This window comes from Linepithema humile, chromosome 1 (genome assembly GCF_040581485.1).
Source record: "Linepithema humile isolate Giens D197 chromosome 1, Lhum_UNIL_v1.0, whole genome shotgun sequence".
NCBI classification, from domain to species: Eukaryota; Metazoa; Arthropoda; class Insecta; order Hymenoptera; family Formicidae; genus Linepithema; species Linepithema humile.
Genome location: NC_090128.1, coordinates 36,390,011 through 36,412,245, shown reverse-complemented (window position 1 = coordinate 36,412,245; position 22,235 = coordinate 36,390,011). Strand labels below are relative to the sequence as shown.

General features: G+C 31.6%; 2 protein-coding genes across 8 annotated transcripts in view; one reads left to right on the top strand and one right to left on the bottom strand.

Annotated features, from left to right (window-relative positions):
* Positions 1–8,309, bottom strand: part of TrissinR (Trissin receptor) — an 80,967-nt gene extending 72,658 nt beyond the window's left edge. Inside the window, exons 1-2 of the mRNA XM_067348393.1 lie at positions 7,664–8,309; positions 5,722–6,688 (exon numbers count right to left, since the gene is read on the bottom strand). Of these exons, the coding sequence (XP_067204494.1) occupies positions 5,722–5,840 (119 nt within the window). The 5' untranslated portion in view covers positions 5,841–6,688; positions 7,664–8,309. The remainder of the gene's footprint in view (positions 1–5,721; positions 6,689–7,663) is intronic.
* Positions 8,310–9,302: 993 nt separating this feature from the next.
* Positions 9,303–22,225, top strand: LOC105677124 (sodium-independent sulfate anion transporter-like). Of its 7 annotated transcripts, none has more exons than XR_001101506.2 (12): positions 9,303–9,658; positions 10,303–11,138; positions 13,491–13,675; positions 14,372–14,567; positions 16,014–16,234; positions 16,613–16,757; positions 17,334–17,498; positions 17,751–17,912; positions 18,125–18,265; positions 19,507–19,652; positions 20,316–20,422; positions 20,726–20,866. XR_001101506.2 is itself a non-coding variant. In XM_012375524.2 (12 exons), coding segments are annotated over exons 2-12 (1,671 nt in total). In that variant the 5' UTR covers positions 9,308–9,528; positions 10,738–11,137; the 3' UTR covers positions 22,130–22,225. The 7 variants fall into 7 exon arrangements, 6 of the variants coding, with proteins under 6 accessions (XP_012230947.1, XP_012230945.1, XP_012230946.1 ...); XM_012375524.2 differs by lacking the exon at positions 20,316–20,422 and adding an exon at positions 21,983–22,225 and having other exon boundaries at positions 9,308–9,528; positions 10,738–11,138; positions 20,726–20,887; XM_012375522.2 differs by lacking the exon at positions 20,316–20,422 and adding an exon at positions 21,983–22,225 and having other exon boundaries at positions 9,308–9,528; positions 10,433–11,138; positions 20,726–20,887.
* The last annotated feature ends 10 nt before the right edge of the window (positions 22,226–22,235 follow it).

Sequence of the window (22,235 nt, the reverse complement as noted above, 5' to 3'; positions counted from 1 at the left end):
CGCATAGCAGTGGGATGTCCTTCTCGCTGCGCGCGCTTTACTTGCACGGATTCACCAATCTTTTTTCGTTAATTACTTAGTACTTATTACAAAAATCAAAAAATGGTAAAGGACCTTTCTACTCGATTTGACCTCCTCTACCTGTATATGACCGGTGGGGCAATTATTGCCAGACACCCTGTATATAATAATAGTCTAACCTTTTAAATAAGTAAATGCTTGAATCTTCCGAATGTGGTATATCCTTCTATTTCTTTATCGTTTTTATTAGGCGCTGGAATATCTACTATTTCGTATTCTTAGATCGAAATCTCTTAAATCCTTGGGCACTTGAACATTTAAACTCTTAAACCTTCTTCCAAAATAAAATTTTCATCATGGATAAATTCGGCTCTAAATTCCGTTAAGGGGGTTATCGCAATTTTTCAACAATTTAAGAATATTTTGAAAAAATTACCATGTATAAATAACATTATTATGTACAACATGTCAAAATTTCAGAGGACTCAGCTTCACCGAAATCGAGATATAAATTCTCAAAGTTGTGAGTTTTAATATTGAATCTTATGGAGGGATCGTTGTGAAAGGCATATTTTAAACAATAGCGTCGAAACAAAATTTAGGAAAATTTTTAAAAACTAATATGTTATTAAGGATTGTAGTCACTATACTATAGTTGAATTTCAGGAAGCTTAGCTTCACGGTTTCCAAAATATTGCGTTTTAAAGTTCAAAACACAGAAAAGTAGACGTTACATGCTACCAAGACGTGGCAACGTTGCGACTGCTGGCCGACGACACGTGAGATTTCCGCGGCAGAAAACATGTAGGAATTTTAAATAATCACGCATGAAGACATTTATTTATTTAATATAGGCATAAGTATAGAGTAGATCAGAAAAAAAAATAAAAAAATATATTATAAAATAATATAAAAAACTTAAAAATGATTAAAATATTTTAAAATACATACATATACAGATATATATATATCTGTATATGTATGTATTTTAAAATATTTTAATCATTTTTTTAAGATTTTTATATTATTTTATATTTTTTTTACTTATATATATATATATATATATATATATATATATATATATATATAAAATTATTATTATTATTATTATTATTATTATTATTATATATATATATATATAAATATATATAAAATATATACGTACGTAAACAATTTAATTAAAAATAAATCATCTTAATACATAAATCTTTCTTTGAAAAACTAAAAGTGCGTTGTTGCCGGATCACTATTTTCTTACGCAATTGATAGTGTGTGTATACACAGACGAAACACTAGCGCTCTTGCACAGACAGTCAGTTATAAAAACTAAGCTTCGGAAGAAGAGTGAGAAGTACGCAATGGGAACCAGGCACGCGCAGCTCGCGGCACTGTATTTTTGAGGCGCATTGTACCACGATAACCCCCTTAAGAGTAGAATCCTGTTAGTGGGGTTTACTTTCCCGAGACATTTCGTACGATATTATCAATTTTATATCACCGAGTCTCTATATTTTATAATTTAAAGTGTTTTACATTTTACAGTATGTTAAAATTTATATAATAAAGTTATATAATCAATAAATTTAATAATGCAAGAATTTGATTTGCGCTCACAGCCAAGTGAGCGTTATGTAGCTATAAAGTATTAAATAATACTACTGTGATTCATGCATATAATTACTAGACTAGTGCTGCCCAACCTTTTTGTATATGCGAGCTACTTTGTTTTAGTAGAACGACCTCGCGATTTTCTCATGTGTACGAGGAGAAAATACAAAATTATGATGTGATTTTAACGTTTATTAAACATTTCAATAAAAACAAACTAACAATAAGTGTCACGGTATAAATTAATAGGAACAAAATAAATATTAAAATTATAAACATAAATTGTATAAGATTTCGAATAAAACAAAGTAAAAATCGAAATGTGAAGAAGATCTAAAAAGCACGTCGCAATCGATTGGTAGATCGCGGAAAATTGATTGGGCATTCCTGTGGTAGATTAATATTTAATAATTAGTAAGATGCTAGTAGTCTATAATGTAAAGGTTTGGCGATAAAGATTGAATTTAACTGTCGGTCAAATGTTAAAATTGATTACGCATTTGTATTGTTCTTTCTTTTGCTAACTCAATAATGTGTAAGTATTTCACTCACGTCGAAAAGTAAATTATTGTGATTTTTGCGCATAGAAAAAGTAAATGGTAGGCGTATCACGTTTGACGTTTAACGGATATGTTCATTCCATGTGAGATTCGAAACGTCAGAAGTTATTTAAAACTTACACAAGGCAAACTTGATAAACTCCGTGAAGATAATGACAGTATCACTTGCGTCCTATTATATACGATAATTTCTAAGAGATAATAAATAAAAATAATAAGGCAAAAAATCTCTCTATAATATTAAAATAATATTAAAATTTAAAAATTTAAATAAAAATGTATTTAAGATTACTTTTCCAAATGTTTTATTTTTGTTTTAATGTAGAAACAAAAAATAAAGTCATATAATTTGGATCAAAATGGAAACAATATTTTGTAGAGAAAATTGATGTTAAAATCAAAATCATGAATTAGAAATTTTAATATTATCACTTAATGTTTATTAACCAGTTTAATTTTTAATAAAACAAACAGAGAATAATATAAATAATTAATACGAGTACTGCATAATACATAAAGTATTGATATATTATATTAAATTATATTAAATTATAAATTATATTAAATTTATTGGAAAACAGATGAGTAATCTACATGTATGTTATGTTATTTTGAAATTTAGTTCTGAAAGTTTCGAAAACTGTTTATAAATCATTGCTATCATTCACTTGCAAACAATTTCAGTTGTACGCAAAACTACTTTGGGAAAAAGTTTTAAAGCTAGCATAAAAAGTGGAGGATAAAGAAGCAAAAGTTAGAATATTATTGGATTTCCATATCTCTCGGTTTGCTGGAATTAAAATTAAATTCTAGTAAAAAAATTGTATAATTTTTTATATAACAGATAAATAAATATTGGATCAGATAAACAGATAATCAAAATTGCGATGGAAATTGCAAATGGCAAATGGTATTGTATGATAAAATATATAAATGCAGAAGAAATGTAAATCTTTAACTTTTAAAGTATTTAGAAATATTAATAGAGTAAAAAAAGCAATAAGAACCAAGTCTGTTCATAAGATGTCAGTGCGCAAAAAGACATGTGTTACTATGGTTTACGCGTGACCACCGTAACATCTCCATAAGACTGAAGAGGGTCTAAAAGTCAGATCAAAAACGCTTTTTGTTTTTCTTTTTTGTCAAGTCTTGTATTTTTATTGACAATAAATTGTTTCTTGATAATTTTATTGATATAAAACCATTTTCTATTCTCTTAATTGTAACTTTGACAAATAAATATTTAATTTACGTATTAATCAAACTGCGGTTTGCCTGACAAAAAGTAAACAAATTTATTGAAAATACTCAAAGTTACTTATTACACAATAGATGAAGATGTAGATCAATAGACAATACTAATAAATAGTTATAACTATTTATTAGTAACTATAGTTAATACATAAAGTTTAGAATATATTTTTTGTAGATAATATTTGAATCAATATTGGAAATTATAAAATATGTAAAAGTATTCTGAGTATGTAGTACGCTGCTTTGCATATTTCAAATAAATATTTATCCCTATTTGAGAAAATTATTTTTTTATTTACGATTGCGATAAATGACGGTATTGCGCGATGTAACGTTTCGACTGGCTCGTAACGGCCATGAGAGAGTAGATGAAACGATAATTATTTCAATGTTACGAGAGATTAAAGTAAAATATATGTCTCAATTCTCGGGACTTCAAATTACGCACGTTAAACTCCCTCACACAAATTTCAGGATTTGATAATTCCTAATTCTTTACGAAAATTATGACTTTCCCACGATCTTGTAACATTATAAATTCCTATCTGAAAATTCTCATTCTCACTCATTGTAATTTACTCCGAGTTCGGATGCCGATACGACAATATGATTCAATGGAATCAAGGCACAGACTGATTATGAAAATTGGCTTTATGGCCATTAATTCGAATATTCAGTATCAAAAGCTCCAATGTTGGAATAGTGTAATTAGCAATTTCATGTGAATACTATTACCCGTTATTAACAAACAGAATTTAATTTAATGGATCTTTCACTTTATTTTAATAGCTAAACGTTTGTGAGTTAAATACGCTGCTGCTGAATGAGCTTTTCGAATCTCAGTGCAACAACAGTTTCTCAAAAAATAGATGATCAGATGCTTTTCGCGTTTATATCGAAATGGAAAAAATGAATATGAGAATATATAGAGAAAATTGAATAAGATCGTTTGTGTTTACATTTCATTTTGTTTTACATATTATTGGATATTGATGAACAAAGGGCATATTCTGTAGATTAAAAAGCTTTTTATAGGTAAAATTTCATAACACAGATACTCTCGTAAAATGACAGCTTTCTGCGCCCGATAAATTCTTCATCAATAGAAAACTTGGGTAAAGAGTCGCAACACTGTATCGACTCCAAACAGACGGCAACGATCTTCTATAAAATAATATTACTTTGAACATTGTGAACATGCAGTAATATTTTTATATCTCTATTCCCCAAACAAAGGACACTCGAAAACATAAAAAAACTGAGTTATCTTTGTAGGATGGCTGTCAATAATTCGTCTGTTTTTATTATCCGCGTTTTGATCATCTTTAGCCGTTTTACTTTATATTATTACGAGTAAATTTATCACATACAAAAAATATAAAAACAAAATTAGCATTCTTTATTTTCCAAAATTTATGGTACAGTTGAAAGTGTATGCAAACATGCTAATACATCGAGAGCGTATTAAAAATCAATTTTGCACCATAAACTGAATTTTAATGCGTATAATGAACAAACTCAATAATAACTAATTCTTAAACCAATTATTATCATGTAAGTTAAAAAGCTATCAGAGATCATTATTGAAAACATGTATTTATTATAAAAACTCAAACAATAGCTCATTCTTTTTATAAACTATGTTTTTCAATACGCTTCTTTCAGCGGTCTGGCAACTTTTCAATTTCTTAAAAAAGAAATCCTTTGGTTAGGAAATTACCCAGTTATGCATTGTAGCTGCAAATTTATTATCATTAGAAAAATATCACATTCTTCACACAATCGAGATCTTTTAACAGTCCAAATGTATGGTAATTTAATGATACCAGATCTGAATTATGTGACCGAGTTTACAACTACAATGAATAACTGGATAATTTTTCAATTAAAAAGTTTTTTTTGCGAAAGAAATTAAAAAAGTACCAGGTCTCCTAAAAAATGTATTGGAAAATATTCTAGTTTAAAAAGTAAGCTATTTTTTAAATTTTTATAACAAATATTTTTTTAATTACAACTTTTCAAACATTTTTTGCACCTCAAGTATAAAGTTTAGAACTGTTCAGAAGCTCTTTATTCTTTACTAATAAACGGCAAAATTCCTGCAATTAGTGAAAGAATGTAACATATATCTAGCAGAGAAACACAAATAAAAACTGTGCAAATTGAAGGCAAAAAGAAAAACAATTTACAAGTTGGCTTGAAAATTGTGTTCAATAGTGCTGAGTGATAAGAAGAAAAAGTCACTGAAGCACGAGCAATACAACGAAATCTTACTCACTTTATCATATCCTGGTCGAGAAAATCAATCTCTGTACGTGCCATTACGGCACTTTGCTTCACGGTCTCCCCCGGTGCGTCCTGATACTCGTTTCGGACAACGTACATCAAGACGCTCATGGTGACGTGTTTCGAGATCGCGGGAACGAACGGCAAAGATGCGCCGCGACGATAGTTATCACTTTTTCTCGCACGTTTTACACCGCTAATTTGTCGCCGATACGCTTCGCTGCGGCGACGTGCAGAATAATGATGAAGTAAGTCTCCTTAATGAATTTTTTACGTCGACAAATAACGCGACGGGTAAAGCAAGACGGACATATTGTTGGCCAAGATTAAAATCATCTCGTTTCTCTTCGACCGTCCTATTATCGCGTTAGGAGACCCGCCGAGTCTCATAAAACATCGGTGCATATTATTAACATTAACGCGCGCACTGCAATAACGATTTAATTGTTCGTCGTAAATTTGTTTTTATAATTACGATGATAGAGCAATGTCGTTATTGCGTTCACTGTTAAACACGGGCGTTGTCGTGCCAACTCCACATATTAATTCGTTGATTGCTTCGTAATCTTTTTCTCCTCTTGATCAGTTTGCTTTGTAATTGCGCGCGACAAACACATTCATTCGCGATCTCAGAGACTCACATTCTCTTTGTCGGAAGAAACGCACAAGAATAAATTTATAATCACACCGTACACGCGTGCGTCCGCTGTTATTACTAGACGCAAACTGTCCTTCGTACACGATTATTTTCTAGGACGTAAGGATTTCTTGTAACCGTTTCTTTTACGCACTTTGTATTGGCTCACCTTGCGGTCACCGGAAACTCATAATAAATAATTTCGCAGCACGCACATCGGAATGACAGATCGTAAAAACGATAATCTTACATCAAGTCGTGAATCAAATTGCGGATAGTCTATGAAGTCAATGATATAATAGCTGACATAACATTTTTCTTACTGCAAGTTTTCAAAGGTTAAAAAAATGATTTTTTTTCCACTTCCCGCCCACTTTTCTTAATTAAAACTTTCTACATCCGGTTGATATTATTATATCGAAATCAGTATCAATTGTATTTTTTGTCTGAAGTTTTTAAACTTGCAAATCGCTTAGTTTCGTTGCACATCAAACTGTCGATAGTTCCATATCTTCAGTGATATGGAAAAGATTTATCGCAACGCTTTAGTAAGAACGTGCTGTGAAATGGTAATTTGTACATGTTTGAATAAAGTACATGAAGAGAATCCTATAATCTTATAAGTCTTTGTTACACATTCACGGTAAAGATGATAAACAACCATATCGTTCATTTATCAATTGAACGTTTATACGTGATGAGATAGATGTGCTGAGAATTAAAATACTTTTTACATGGTCAAAAAGATTATATTGAAGATTAATTAATCTATAATGAAAGAATTATCAGATTTTCTATCTGTCAATTGAAAGAAACAAGAACCTTGATATATCAATTAATATGGAGATAAGATATTATATTATGTTATATATATATAAAATTGACTGACAAATATTTATCAAACATATCTGCTTGACTGATATTGCAAAACATATAAATCTTTGTAATGAACAAAGTTGAAAGTAAAAAAATAATTATGATATAAAATAACAATTTTACTATAATAAAAGAATGTTAATATCAAAGACTTTTTTGAAATTTTTGCTTTTTTAAATTGATTTAAATTCTTTAATTTTTTTTTAATGAATTGATTTAACAAAAAGCTCACGAGTATCGTCTATAAATTAGAAACTATAGTGCTGTCGTATAAAGTGACAGATGCAATTTTTATTTTCATGGCCTGTCAAACAAGACAAATTTTTAATGAAAAAAAAAAATTATATTTATGAGTAAATAACATGCTTGTAAAACTCAAAGATAACTGTATGAATTGACAAATAAGAAATACGATTTATACCTCTGTTGCATATCAAACCGGTATCTAAGTGATCTCGGAAATTATCTTTCGCATTGATGAATCAGCAATTTCAAGTTTTCTACTCATCGATCAAAATATCCGCGTGACTAAATTGATTGACGCGAGTAGGATTCGCTATTTCAAAATGTTCGCACGTCTCTGTCTCCTTTTTTTTTGTCAATACAATAATGTGCCAATGCTATTGCGTTTACACGGGGACAGCGATGATGAGCTTCGCTGTTTCGCGCGGCACTGAGGAACGCCGGTGGCTCATTCATTCTCGGCACCCCCGATGCGAGCATACGCACCGAACGAACAGCGTCAAGCGCAGGCGTCGCACCCCTCGTCGTCGTGTTCGCCCTTTGGTCTCACGACGGCGTCGCGGCGCGTCGCGCGTCGCGTCGCGTTCGCGCGAAGAAGAGAATGGCCGTGAAAAAGAAATCAAGAGTTCACGCCACGCGCAGTTTCTATAGAGTAGTTTTGAAACGGGACCACGATCGAGCTGGCACAAACCGCGATGATTTATCGCCAGGCAGTGTTCTCGCCGGAAACGAGCCAGAACTATATTCGGAATACGATTTATGGAAACCGAGCGGTAAAATTTTTTCGCCACTAAACGCACATCGGCGACACCGTTATATTTTGCTTCGCATGAATACGGAGAACTAAACGGAGTAAGAGAAGAGGCGAGAGAAATGCGATTGGGAATTCTTTTCGATTTGAAATAAACCGGAAATATCGGTGCGTATCTGATTTTTAACGCTATGGATATCGTAACATGTCAAAGCCAGTTAGGAATAAAAATGGAAATTATTTTTCTGTTTGTTTAATTGTATTAGACACATTAGTAAATTAGCATTTTGATTGATAAAACATATCCTGCAACAAAAAAATATAGTGTATTAAAGAAGAAAGCTTTCAACTTTTTTCTTTAAATACCCGAAAAAAAATGGTATAATTGGTCAGATGTAAATATATATAATTAGTTATGAAAAAATCTGAATTTTATATGATCATATAAAATTACATATGTTATTAGATCTTTTCATAACTAATTATATATATTTACATCTGACCATATTACGCCATTTTTTCTCGGGTACTTTGTACTAATAAGTAAAATGTAAAAAGTGTTAAGTGTTATCGCTAATAGAGTTAAAATAGGCCGCATTATTCATATTTCTATGCACAGTGGATAAAAGTATGCCATAATACTTATTAAAATTCAAAATGTATAATTTTCTTGAAACAAATTTATCTCACATTTCTTTTACTTTCAAATGAATGAAAAAGAATTGTAGTCGTAAGTTCCAATGTGTTTCTAATTGCTCCAATTGTAGTTACTAATCAGTTAGCTGCCCAAGTTCATCGTATAAAATTGGAAACTATTGCGAGAGATAGTCGTGGAGATAGTACGGTTACACTGTAAACTGATTAAAGTACCCAGCTTCCGCGCGGCGGTTATATTGCATAATAAATAATCAAAATATAGTAATCTTGTTGCACGAGTGAAGACGAGCGTGAGTCTCGCTTAATATAGCAGCTGTCCCCTCCCTCCTCTTACGACCAATACGCTGCCATTCAGAGCTGAAGTAAAAGCGGAAGGAGGAGAAACAGAACCGTCGTTCCCGTCGCTCTCGTGGAACATACGATATCGCAACTTTTCATAACCGGTTGTTATACCGATGTGCCGACACGGCAGCGTCGATGAACATTTTGCGGCGTACGCTTTAAACCGGCTTCACGTCAGTCGTACTAATTGTATCGCGTCTTTTCTTTTTGCAAGATCAGTCCGACTGAATCACTATCGTGATTTGCGAGTGAAAATATAGAAGTTTGCGAGTTTTCTTCAGAAGATGTTCAAAGTGAATGGCTATATTTATCTGTGATCGAATTGTGATCTGTTGTTGTGATCGCGTGTGTCATGTAGAGATAAGAATTCGCTGAATAAAATCCGTCAACTTTTTCTTATTTCTATTTACAGTTTTCGAATGCGTAAATATATCTCTTATATTGACAATTCGAAATTGTGACTTTTTCGTATTTAATTAAAACTGACAGCAATTTATTATTATATTATTAATTGTCAATGCTATTAATATCAATACTGTTTTACGCCACGCATTTAGCCTGTTACAATTCTCAATACGATCAAAGCAACTGTTTTATTTATTTATCAATTTTTACTAATAATTAAACTTTTCACTATTGATTGGCGCAACATTTTTAATTTAATTAAACTATTAATGAAAATGAAAAGTTTATGGGACCTTTTGATTTAGATGTTTCTTTGTAGTGTGCAATTGTGACTGTTGTGAAACAGACTTTAAGATAAATTTACGGCAACTTGTGATATTCATGTTGTCGATACCAAATAATTAATTATGATAATTAGCTATTTGTACGTAATAACAGATGATGTCTCTTTTAAAACGCGAACCGTTTTTTTACATAATACCGACTTAACGATACTGCCACATCGTCATTATTCTGAAATTCGTTGTCAAAAGCTAAAAAGCTGAGCACAGTAATAAGTCGTCGTGTCAAAGAGAGAGAGAGAGAATGAGAGAGGGGGGAGGGCAGGGGGGGGGGAGTGTATATGTAAGCGAGTGAGTGAGTGAATTTGTCAACGGAATTAGAAATTTACTGCTGAATACGCATCGAGTGTGCTTTGTGAATGGAATAAAGATTCAATCCTGCTCTAATACACATTATAACAGTGAATTAATATGCCTATCTTTTTCTAAATCGTAACTCATTATAATATAGAAAAAGTAGATTCGATTATCGCTTCGAGTAATTACGCGTGGAATGTGAAGTGTGTGTAAAAATTGTTTGTCGAATGATGGTTCAGTGCGAAATAATAAAACAATTTCAGACTTGACTACAATTGAAATCAACAATTGTACGAAAGTCTTTCGTCTTACTTGCTGTACGCGCAAACTGTAATCGTACCAAAGTTTTACAATGTCTGAAACTTTATAGTACGTCGATGAAAACATTTTTCCGGCACGATTTCTGGCATTATAAAATGGTTCGATGAATAATTTGTAATGCAAAATATATTTTTCCAGTTTTATCACACCAGTGGATGAAAATATTGCATTTTACTACAACGGACATGTCGAGTGCATCTTGATACCGGACTTGTATAGTAATTCAAATTTGTTATCAGTGATATTATTTATTTGGAAAATCTTTCGGAAAGAAAGTTTCAACTGTGATAAATTTAGACAAACGCACCTTATTGGTTTCGGTATGCGAACTACGCAAGCAATTTTGGAGGAATTAATCACTGACTGCGCCTGTGTTCTCGAAAGTGCTGCCAACGCTAATTGACATTGAACCATTCCGGAGGGAATTTGCTTATTATCTGTTTCCCGAACAGATTGTGCGGAATCGTCGCGTCAACGCGCGTGAATTTTCTACACGACCGAGAGCATTGGACCAAAACGAAGCGATTTACGGTGCAAAAGTAAGTAAGCAAAGAATCTGGGTCGTGTCGTATGAGATCACAAGAGCGTCTTATTCCTTTTCCTCTTCCTTTCTCCACTTGCATTTTCCTCGTCAGAAGTGGATTACATCGTTCGTGCAAATTTGAAAAATATTTTGCCAGCGAGTCTCGAGGGACCTATTTTGCCTTCGCTACTTCTTTGTATCAAGGTTTCAATCGAGGAACTAAGTAGATGTTATATAGTAATATGTTGGAGTTTGTAGGTAGATGGCCTAAGTGAAAATGAAAGCTATGAAATGTTAAACGACACTGGCCTACTCAGATAACAAAAATAAAAGTCTGAGATAATAGCTATTTTCTGTATGTGTATTTATTCATATATTATGTAATTGACCTTAAACATAAATATATACAATACGTATATACATATACAAGACAATTCTAGTAACTGGGCTGGGTTTTAGGTAGCTCTTTTCTAAGTCAAGATATAAAAAAGTGGTAGAGTGAATCTTTTACTATTTAGTACAACCCATTATTGTGTGATTATATTTTTTTTGAACACCGATATACACTCCAGGCCAAAAGTTTAAGACCATTATAAAATTTTAGAATACATCAGTGTAATTACTTAAAAGTTTGACTCACAGTTTATTCAATATTTTTTTGAGTTGAAAGTAACTAACCATTATTTAAGACAGCTGTGGTTAATTTAGCATTGTTTAATTTGAAGAAATGACAGAAAAAGTACGTCTATAAAACTCTTCATAACTTAACGTTATGACATTAGAAATCTTATTATCTTTTCATTTCAAAGGAGTCGTCGAGGAATGGTTCTAAAAAAGGTCCAACATTAAGAAATGACCTTTGGACTATTTAGATGACAGATGGAAAAATCTTTTATCAGAAAAAATTAATAAACTTGTGCCCAGGTTATCAAGATTAGCGAAAAAAGTAATTCAAACTAAGGATGGTTACTTTGACGGAAAAAATGTGTAAAACTTTTTTAATATTCTAAACATTATTTATATAAAACTTTTGAAGATTTTATGACACTATTGTTTCATTATAAAAGAATGTTTTTCCTTATTCTTAAATAATACAAATATAATTATTGTAAATACTTTTAATTTTATTTCTTAGAATATTTTCATTATTATTAGTTTCAAACTTTTGGCCTAATTGCAAGATACAACTGCACTTTTTTTATGGAATTATATATACTTTTTTTTAAGCGTAAATTAATTCTTATTATTTTGTATGTAAAAATATTGGAGTAAAATAATCGGAAAGTCAACGCTTTGCCAGATATTACACATTTTACGTCATAAAATTATTTTATTACATTAAGTACTCAAATGTGTATTATTTTGACATTTTAAACATTTTCCATTTCTTTTTTTGTAACGTTGCTTTTTATAACGTTGTTAAGTTGTTAGTCACTTGTTACATCAGAACAAGCTGTTGTAATTCGTTTTTCAAGTTATTTTGTGAGAGATATTTCTGCGAATACACATCATCTTTTATGACTAGAAAAATTATATAATTATGAATGATTATGAATATATGTATATGTATAAATATAAAGTGAAAAACCAATTTCTTTATAGTTTTAATATTTCTATATAATTTTTATGTAATTTTAAGATTTTTAATATTAAATTGTACACTACTTTAAATTCGCTCTTTTTCCACATAATAGTTATTAATTTTGATATTTGACTGCTTTCATTTTTATGCATGTAAGCTTAGTTTTCTTTTAATATTATTTAATATCGTTATTCACTTAGCTCTTAAATTGTTTCTCGCGTAACATTTTAGATATCATCAATTTCTACACGCGCATTGCTCTTAACGAGTTGTGAAGAATTGATCGAACAATTTAATAAGAAAACCATAAAAATCTTCTAGTAAAGATAAAAGTGAAAATATGATATCAAAATAATTAATAGCTGGTTTGTTCTATTTCATCATTTTAAGCAAAGTATTTCAAAACTTCTTAGGAAAAAAATAAAATTGTTGAGAGCGTATAAAGATTAATATCTAAATTATAAATTACTTTCTTAATTAGGTAGGACAGCATTAATAGTGTAATTATTATTAACAATATTTTTAGTTTAAAGATCTAGAAGTTTAAATTTTGAATAAAACAAATGGTAGAAGAATAAGTTGCATTTAACTTATGAATTGTACGTATAAAGTCACGATGAATTAAAAAATCTTGTGATGGAAAAATGTCGTACGTCAAAACAAAAACATTTACACAAAAATCATGTCTGATTGCTTTATTACTCGTCTTATTCGTAGCCGCTCACGTGACGAGTAATCGCGATATCACTCGTATCGCGAAAAAAATAAAGATGAATCTACTTTCAGTGGCCACGTGGTTCAGGAGAGATAAATGCGGCAAATATGTGATGCGAAGATTGCCGGTTCTTAGCTGGCTGCCACGATACAAACCCACGTGGCTTTTACAAGACGCATTGGCCGGTATCACGGTCGGTCTCACTGCCGTACCACAAGGCATCGCTTATGGTATCGTCGCCGGTTTACATCCCGAGGTAAAGATCGCGAGAGAGCGACCGTCGCATAAATTTTGCATCGCGTCATCTCGAAGTGTACAGATAAATGACTATCATAGGTATCAAAGAGATAAAAGAGAATTTTTAAGAGCATCTGATTGCAGAAGTAGACTAAAAAGTACGAAGACTGAGTTTGTTTTGCATTATAAATCTGGAAAATCTGTTAATACTTTCTGTTTTGATACATTTTTCTCCTAATATTTAAAAAAGTATTATTCTTAAGTGATACCAAAGAAATATTTTTGCTACAATCTATTGGTACATGATTTAAATTTATGTTTCTTTAAACAATATTTTTTCTAAATAATGTCATACATTAATGCTTTGAGTCCCAGATTTAGATTGTACTGTTAAAAAAAATGATCTTACTAATATATATTACGCTTATTATTATTATTATTACGCTCATCAGACAAACAAGCATAAAATTTAATTTTCACGACAAACAAATAAATAAGTCAATAAAGAAGATTTAATATTGTTTAAAGTCTATGCATCATATATGATATAGCAGCAGAACTCAAAGGATTAATAAACTGTGTTATATTTATGTTGTCACACTAGATATATCCGATTTTACATTAATATAAATTATATATACATATTTATTTCATAATAATATTGCCTTTGAAAAGTCTTACTTTAATTTCTCTGTAATGTGTTATGATCTTATAGTACGGACTGTACGCAGCATTTATGGCATCATTTGTATATATCGTTTTCGGTTCTTGCGAAAACATCACTATTGGTCCAACAGCGATTATGGCCACTATGGTTCAACCGTTAGTCGAAAAAAACGGTGCTGACATGGCTGTACTAATCGCTTTTTTGAAAGGATGCATCATTGCGCTTCTAGGAATTTTTCATTTAGGTACGCTAAGGTGTGATATACTCGAAAGTATAAAATTATTTAATATTATTAAAAATTTTCCATTTTTGCAAAACAATTCTTAGGAAAAACGTATGAAAGCTTTTATTACTATATTTTTACTTATTTTTTCATACACGAAAAAAATTTTATATAAAAAATTACTATGTACGGTAGTAGCCGCGGACCATGAAGAAATTATAAAAATTTTTACCATGTTTTTTACATGAAACATAGTAAAAATTTTTAGTTCGCGGCTTCACGGTTCGCGGTTAATGCTGAACATAGTAATTTTTGATATAAAATTTTCTCCGTGTATAAAATCTTTTCGGATTGTATTGTTTGAGACATCCTTTATATGTCACGATAAAAGCATATGCTATAGACTTAAGCATTTGTGAAACAGAGATATTCAATTTTGTTGCATATTGATACGTCAATTTTTCACTGAATTCTAGCATTTTAAAATTTTATGCGCATTATAAATAAACGTGGCGCATATGTATGGGTAACTGTTACATAATTATTACCGCTATTATGGTCCACATCAACTGACCAGCTGATGAGTAATGGGACGAGCAAGGACGAATGAAAGTTGTTTAGCTGCAACGGGCAATCTCGTCTTATATCGAGATCGCTTGGAATGAATTATTAATCGACAAACCGTCAATATCTTCGCATAAAAGAAACATAACAACTTTGAAAACTGTAACTACAGCATTTTTGCTAAGACTGCAGACATTATTTTGATTAATTAATTTGTAAGATAGCATCGATTAATGGAAAATGAAATTATATTTTAATAGAGCATATAACAATCAATCAGCATATCAAATTTATAGGTTGATTTACACTTGCTACTGCAATAATCGGGTTTTTAAGTATTAAAAAACTTGCGTATATCCTTCCAGACAACACGCAAATATTAAAGATATCTGAAAGACATCCAAAAGACGTTTTCATTTTTTCTGATGTCTTTAAGATTTGCGTGTTGTCTGGACTTCTAACGATATATTCTGTGGCCAATCTGGAATTGAATTTTTCTCAGCAAAAAATGTCAAAAGAAATTTCCAAATTATAAATGATTGTGAAAGAAGAACCTATCACAAACTAAGCTTTAAATAGACAACAAAACTATATTCTTCAGTGAATTTAAAGTATAGTTCAATAAAATTTTGTTAAAAGCGTGACATTAAAAAGTGAAAAAATGCACTAAATGATAACATGCACTCTTCTAACATGCTTCTAACTTTGCTAAGGAAAAGCCAATCCAATTGTTAAGAGAAAAAGCCATCCAATTGCTCAGATAAATTTCTTATTAAAAAGACAATCATAAATTTTGAGACGTACGTTCTCCATGCCGAAAGAATGAGGAAATATGTCATATTAATAATAAAACATTTTTACCACGCTCTACATTTCTTCTGAACAATATCTGTTCATTTAAAGGTTTTCTATTAGACTTCATATCGCTTCCGGTAATCACTGGTTTCACCTCAGCCGCAGCGATCAACATAGCTTCTTCTCAGTTTAAGTCGCTTTTGGGCATTGCCGGTAGGACCGAAAATTTTCTAGATTCTCTGATAGCAATCTTCAAGAATCTCCATCAGATCCGATACGAAGATACTTTGCTGGGCATTGGAACAATCATTGTGTTGGTGCTGCTCAAGGTATAAAATACTTTCTGCCAGCAGGAAAAAATCCAGTTTTTGTTCTGGTCAAGTTCGAGATGTCTTCTCACATTCTGCAGTATTAATAATAATATTTCTTGTTCAAATACACATTAACACTGCAGAACTGCATTTTCTTTATATGATAAAATAAATTATAAGTGCAAAAATGTAAAAACTTTATTAATTTTTTGGAGCGCATATAAAGTCAATATTTTTAGCTTTTAACTAAATCCAATCTTTTGCATCTTTTTAATTTCTAATACTAAATATTTTATTTAATAAAATAATTATGATATACAATACAAAGCATATTGTAACAAATTATAGATAATAATTTCATAATAATAGCATTTTCTTTGCTTTATTTCTCAACAGAACATATCTGGACGACGTACAGGAACAATTTTTCAAAAAATAGGATGGTTTCTTGCTTTATCTCGTAATGCATTGGTTGTAATTGCAGGCACTATTATGGCATATATTTTTTATATTTACAATCTAAATCCTTTTAAGTTAACGGGTGAGTAAATTAATCATTTATTTAATGTTAAATTTTTTAATTACAACTAATATTACTAAATTTGATCCACAGTAGACTTTGACAATTTAATGCAATAATTAATCATCAAATAATTTTAATAAATTATTGTTTATTTGACTCTTTGCTCGATATTTAAGATTATGTATATAATTAAATTTAGAAGATTTATTTTATTATTGAACGCTCCACGAAATAAATTTTGTTGAGTTTGATTAATCGAATTTTGCACATGTTCAATATCTACCTTCGAGGACACTTAATTGTTTAGTGATATATCTTGTTATTTAAATTAAGATAAATTTTACGTTATTTTATACTAATTAGTTATATTAATTTCTTAGAGCAAAAATAGAAATAATAAATATTATATTTCTTTTACATTTGTAGAACTGTAACGATTTCTTCTCGTGTTAAGGAATTGACATATTGATACATATAAGATAAGAAATAAGATAAAATAAGAGATGCTATTGCCTAATATTACGATTGAAGTGTATTTTTACGCACTAGTATATCGGATCGTGCGAAGCGACAAATAATAGACAAATATTGCAGGATCGATGGGTCAAGGTTTACCACCGTTTGCACCTCCGCCATTCTCTACGACCTTCAACAATCGCACATACGACTTTTTAGAAATGACTACCGCAATGGGAACAACGCTGTTCACGATACCAATTGTGTCGACTATCGAACACATAGCCATCGCAAAGGCATTTGGTAATTGAATTTTAACCATTGAATTGCTACTACAGCCTTCATAAAATTACAAAGAGTAAAGACGTTATGACGAAAAAATTTTATTGAACAGGCGCAATAATTTTTAAAGTGTCCAAAACATGTAAAAATTGATCGCTCGGTCCGCGATTAAAATTCCGTTTAATCGCGCGACGATTTTTTTTCTTTACAGCTTTGCGCCGGAGCGCGCGAGTGAATATCAGTATACATATAATAGAACACAAGTTATTTTAGCAAAGGGCAAATCCCTGGACGCCACGCAGGAGATGATCGCCCTGGGTGTCTGCAATATCTTCGGATCGTTCGTTCGCTCGATGCCAGTTACGGGATCTTTCACACGTACGGCCGTCAATCATGCGTCAGGTGTCAAAACTCCGTTGGGGGGAATATTTACAGGTACGTGAACAATGAAGAAAGTTCTCTCTCGCCGTTTTCGAGACCGACGCGAATTTAAATACGAATCGCGGTGAACGAGAAATTTTAGGGATACGCGCGGTCTTTTTGCGAAGGGATCGAAGCGGAGAAGTAGCTTCATTTTTCAGCGAAGCGTGGTGCAGCGAGGTTTTTTCTCGGAGCGTTTCTTAATTATGACGACGGGGTCTTTTCAGGTGGTCTGGTGTTGCTCGCAGTCGGTCTCTTGACCTCCACCTTCCGCTTCATACCAAAGGCGACGCTGGCCGGCCTCATCATATGTGCTATGTACTATATGCTCGATTTTTCGACGTACACCTTGCTGTGGCGCGCCAGAAGTAAGTTTTAATGGACCTTTTGCTCTTTCTCTCTCTCTCTCTCTCTCTCTCTCTCTCTCTCTCTCTTTTCTTTCTCTCTTTCTTAGTCCGATCCACTCACACGTGGTGTAGCCAGCGTGGCGTCAACGATGACACGCCGCACAAAGGAGCCGTAGCGTAGGCGCACGAGAGCGACCGCCCACACCCGAGAGATGCATTCGCAGTGCATTTGTTCCCGAAAAGCTCGCGTGAAACAATAATGCTCGAGCGCGTCCTTGGCGGCATTTATTGTTCGAACAGAACAGTGCCCGTTTCCGCCGATATTTGCCGCTTCATCTCGAGTTCATCTGCACTTTCGTAGTAGATCCAGCGGTATCGGCTTGGACGCGCGAAGGCGGTCGATGCTATTTCGCGACACGCTGATAGAATACGATAGTGTCGTAGTAAATTGAGATATTAAAGGAACATTTTTTAAAATATTTTTTAAACTTGTTATCGATCAAAATTAAAGTCAATTATTGTTGAATTCATTATTATAAAAAAAAACATTTTGATGTATGGAAAAGTGTTAATAGTATGAATAACACCAATCTTTATGATAATTAGAGGTATACTCTAGCTTCTTTACCCACTAAATACGTCAAAAGAGTTAGCTTGACGTATTAGTAGGTAAAAATTAAATGTTTTCGCGATATAAGCTCGTTGAGATAAATCCGCATTCAGCTTTCGAAGGCGGAAAAAACAAATAAATATGTGAAATAAACGTCACCCCGACGAGGCCACATTAATATGGATCTGCCTTTAAATTAATCAGAATGAATAACGACTGAACCATGGGGAGTAAGCGAACATGACGAAATGATAACAGTTCTCTATGTTAAATCTTTCTCTGAATTTAAAATATATGGCGAATAAACAAAGATACATTATACATCATTTACGAAATTTGGAAATATTTGATATTCTTCTTACATCACCTCTTAATATCATTAATATTCTATTAATCTTATTCCTATTGATATCATTATAAATTGAGATTATGATTAGGGAAAAATCACGTAAATCTGAACACTGTTTCCAATCAAATGCACTTAAAATAATATTTTATTTATTTTTAAGAATACTTAATCGCGCGCGCGCGCTTATCTTTATTAATTCTCTGTATTCTGTAAGGCATAATAAAAAATTTCATATTAATTTTCATACAGCATTCGTCTGATTCATCTGACTTTGAGTAAGCTAATAATCTAATATTTTTTTAGAGGTCGATTTCATTGTGATGATGTTTACATTGGTTCCCTGCGTCTTTCTTGGTTTGGAGTACGGTATTTTAATTGGCATCATTGTCAATTTTATAGCATTGCTGTATTGTTCAGCGCGACCCTCCATTCGGACAAAAATCGAACAGGTATAGTAATGCGATATGAATTGACTGATCAATCCTATAATATGTAATATTGAAAAAATTTGTTAATATTTTATCTGTTTCAAAAATGTCTATTACACTTTTCTTCTTAACGTATGACATTAAAAAATTTTTCTGATTTGCATAGTTAGAACGTCTATAAAAATATAATTTGCATCGGAAGAAACATTATAAAATATAATGAAATGATGATTACTACAACTAGTTGTTTTCTTGTTAAAAACTGAAAAAATATAATTTTTTAACCAAATTTTTCTGTAACTGAATATACTTTATAATTTTTCAATATGCATATGTATATATTTATTGGCTAATGTCAATTAATGTCAAAAAAAATGTTTTCCTATGCTTTGATATGTTTAAAGGATAATATTTTTATACTTAATTTGCAATAATTATATTAATTATATCAAAAAATATATATGTAAACCTATATTTTCTTAATATGATTAATATAAAAGATAGAAAATAATATATTTCGTATATTAATACTATCTGACGTACTTTTCTTTAACTTTTACATATAAGATTGTTATCAATCTTATTACAGTTAGGAAATTTATATTTAAATTATGTTTTTTTTAAATATCTAAAATATATACAGGATGACCCATTATAATCTGTAAATAAATTTTTCTCTGAAAGTGTAACGAATGAAAAAGAGGCACATACAAAAGTAAAATTGTTTCGAGATGGACATCAAATACTGCACGCGTTTGTTTTAAGGATGGAGGCATTTTGAAGATTTCTAAGTAAACTTCTTTTTCTAAACCTAATCATCTATTTTTTTGACATAAATCTGTTTTTCCTATTATCTTTCTTCTGCATTTAAAATATTAGTGTATATGAATAGCTTAGGAGATATTTCGATTTTTCGTACCTTTTATTTATTTTGTGTATAAAATAGTAAAGTAAGATCATCATAACAATATGTATTTCAGAAATTGTTTAGAATGTGTATTATATATTCCTACTACACAGTGGCTAATTATTGGCATAATATGTAGCTTAATATAAAGAAGATTATACTTTGTTTTTTTTTGTTTTGAACGCAGATCGAAGGGGAAACCGTAATAGTTGTCATACCTGAAGAGACGGTAGCCTTTCCAGCGGCAGAATACCTGCGTGCTAATATAATGAAGCTTTCCGCAGAAAGTGAATGCAACGTGATACTTGATTGTAAGAATCTAAAGAGGATGGACGTTACAGTCGCCAAGGTAGGAAATGAGGTCTTGTTCGTAATCGGCATAAAAGATGTCAACCTCGACATAAGATATCTCTTTAGGTAGGCTTAGGAAAAGGTCGCGGACAAACAGACAAGAAGACAATAATAATCGCGTAGCATCAATGATCGCCCCTTTTTATGTCATACTCGATTCAATATAAGAAGATTTATATTAATCTTCTTATCCTCAGCATAATGTGAAGGCTACGTATTTAAAGCGTTGAATAAATAATTCAACTGAGTTGAAAAGTTATGTCTGTTAAGGTATACAGGATGTTTTATAATCGTCGCAACGCGGGCACAGCACGGTTAACTAAACACAAAAGTCCTTTACCGTTTTGCAATTGTCGCAATAATAATGGAGATATTAAAAAGAATTGACGAATGATAGCGCGTCGCGCGTGGCTAGATCGTGGGCTGTGCGTTCTGGATAGGTCAGCGGCGTATCGCACGGCAACGAAAAACAACAACACGTGGCGAGAGGAGTAACACGCGAGCAGCGAATGGGCAGAACCTGCTTGAGGCATTCTAAATCTTCGCTGTTATTTTTCGTTGCCATGCAACATTGCTGATCCACCATTTTAGATTGTATAGCCACGGTCTAGTTGCGCGCAATCATTCGTCAATTCTTTTTAATTTTTCATTTATTATTGCGATAATTGTAAACGGACTTTTTTGTTCAGATTATCTATTGCGCTCTATTTGTACACGATCGTTTAAACGAACATTATAAAACACCCTGTATATGAAATATTGAAATTGCAAAATTATGATTTGCCTCAATATTAAGGAAAAATTGTGTCAGCAATTGCCAAAAAATCTGCCGTTATAAAATAAAATTATGAAAATACTTTAGATATTTTATGAGATTCGAGAAATACATCTATTTTGAATAAGTTACTTTTTAACAGCTTTGTTACAAATGACTCCTTTTGATAATGTGAATTGATTAGAAAATGTTCAGTTATATTTCTAACAAAGAACATATTTATTATTTATTCAATTTCTTTTCTTTGCGAGAACTATTTTCTACAAAGTACAAAGTATTTATTATTGCTATTGATAAATAAAATCGTTTATTTTGCAGAATATTAAACTTCTGGCGAAAGATCTTATGGTACGTGGACAAAGGATTGTCTGCATTAATTACTGTGAAAGTGTGGATGCTACCTTAAGAATCGTAGCACCAGAATTATTAAACCAAGACAAGGAAAATGAAAATATTCAGGGTTGAAAATCCTTTTGTTACACGATAGTTACAAATCTGAATGTGTCTGCTTGAGCGTAAGCACCACACAAGTCTAATAAATATAAATATAATGATTCATAATTAGATTTCG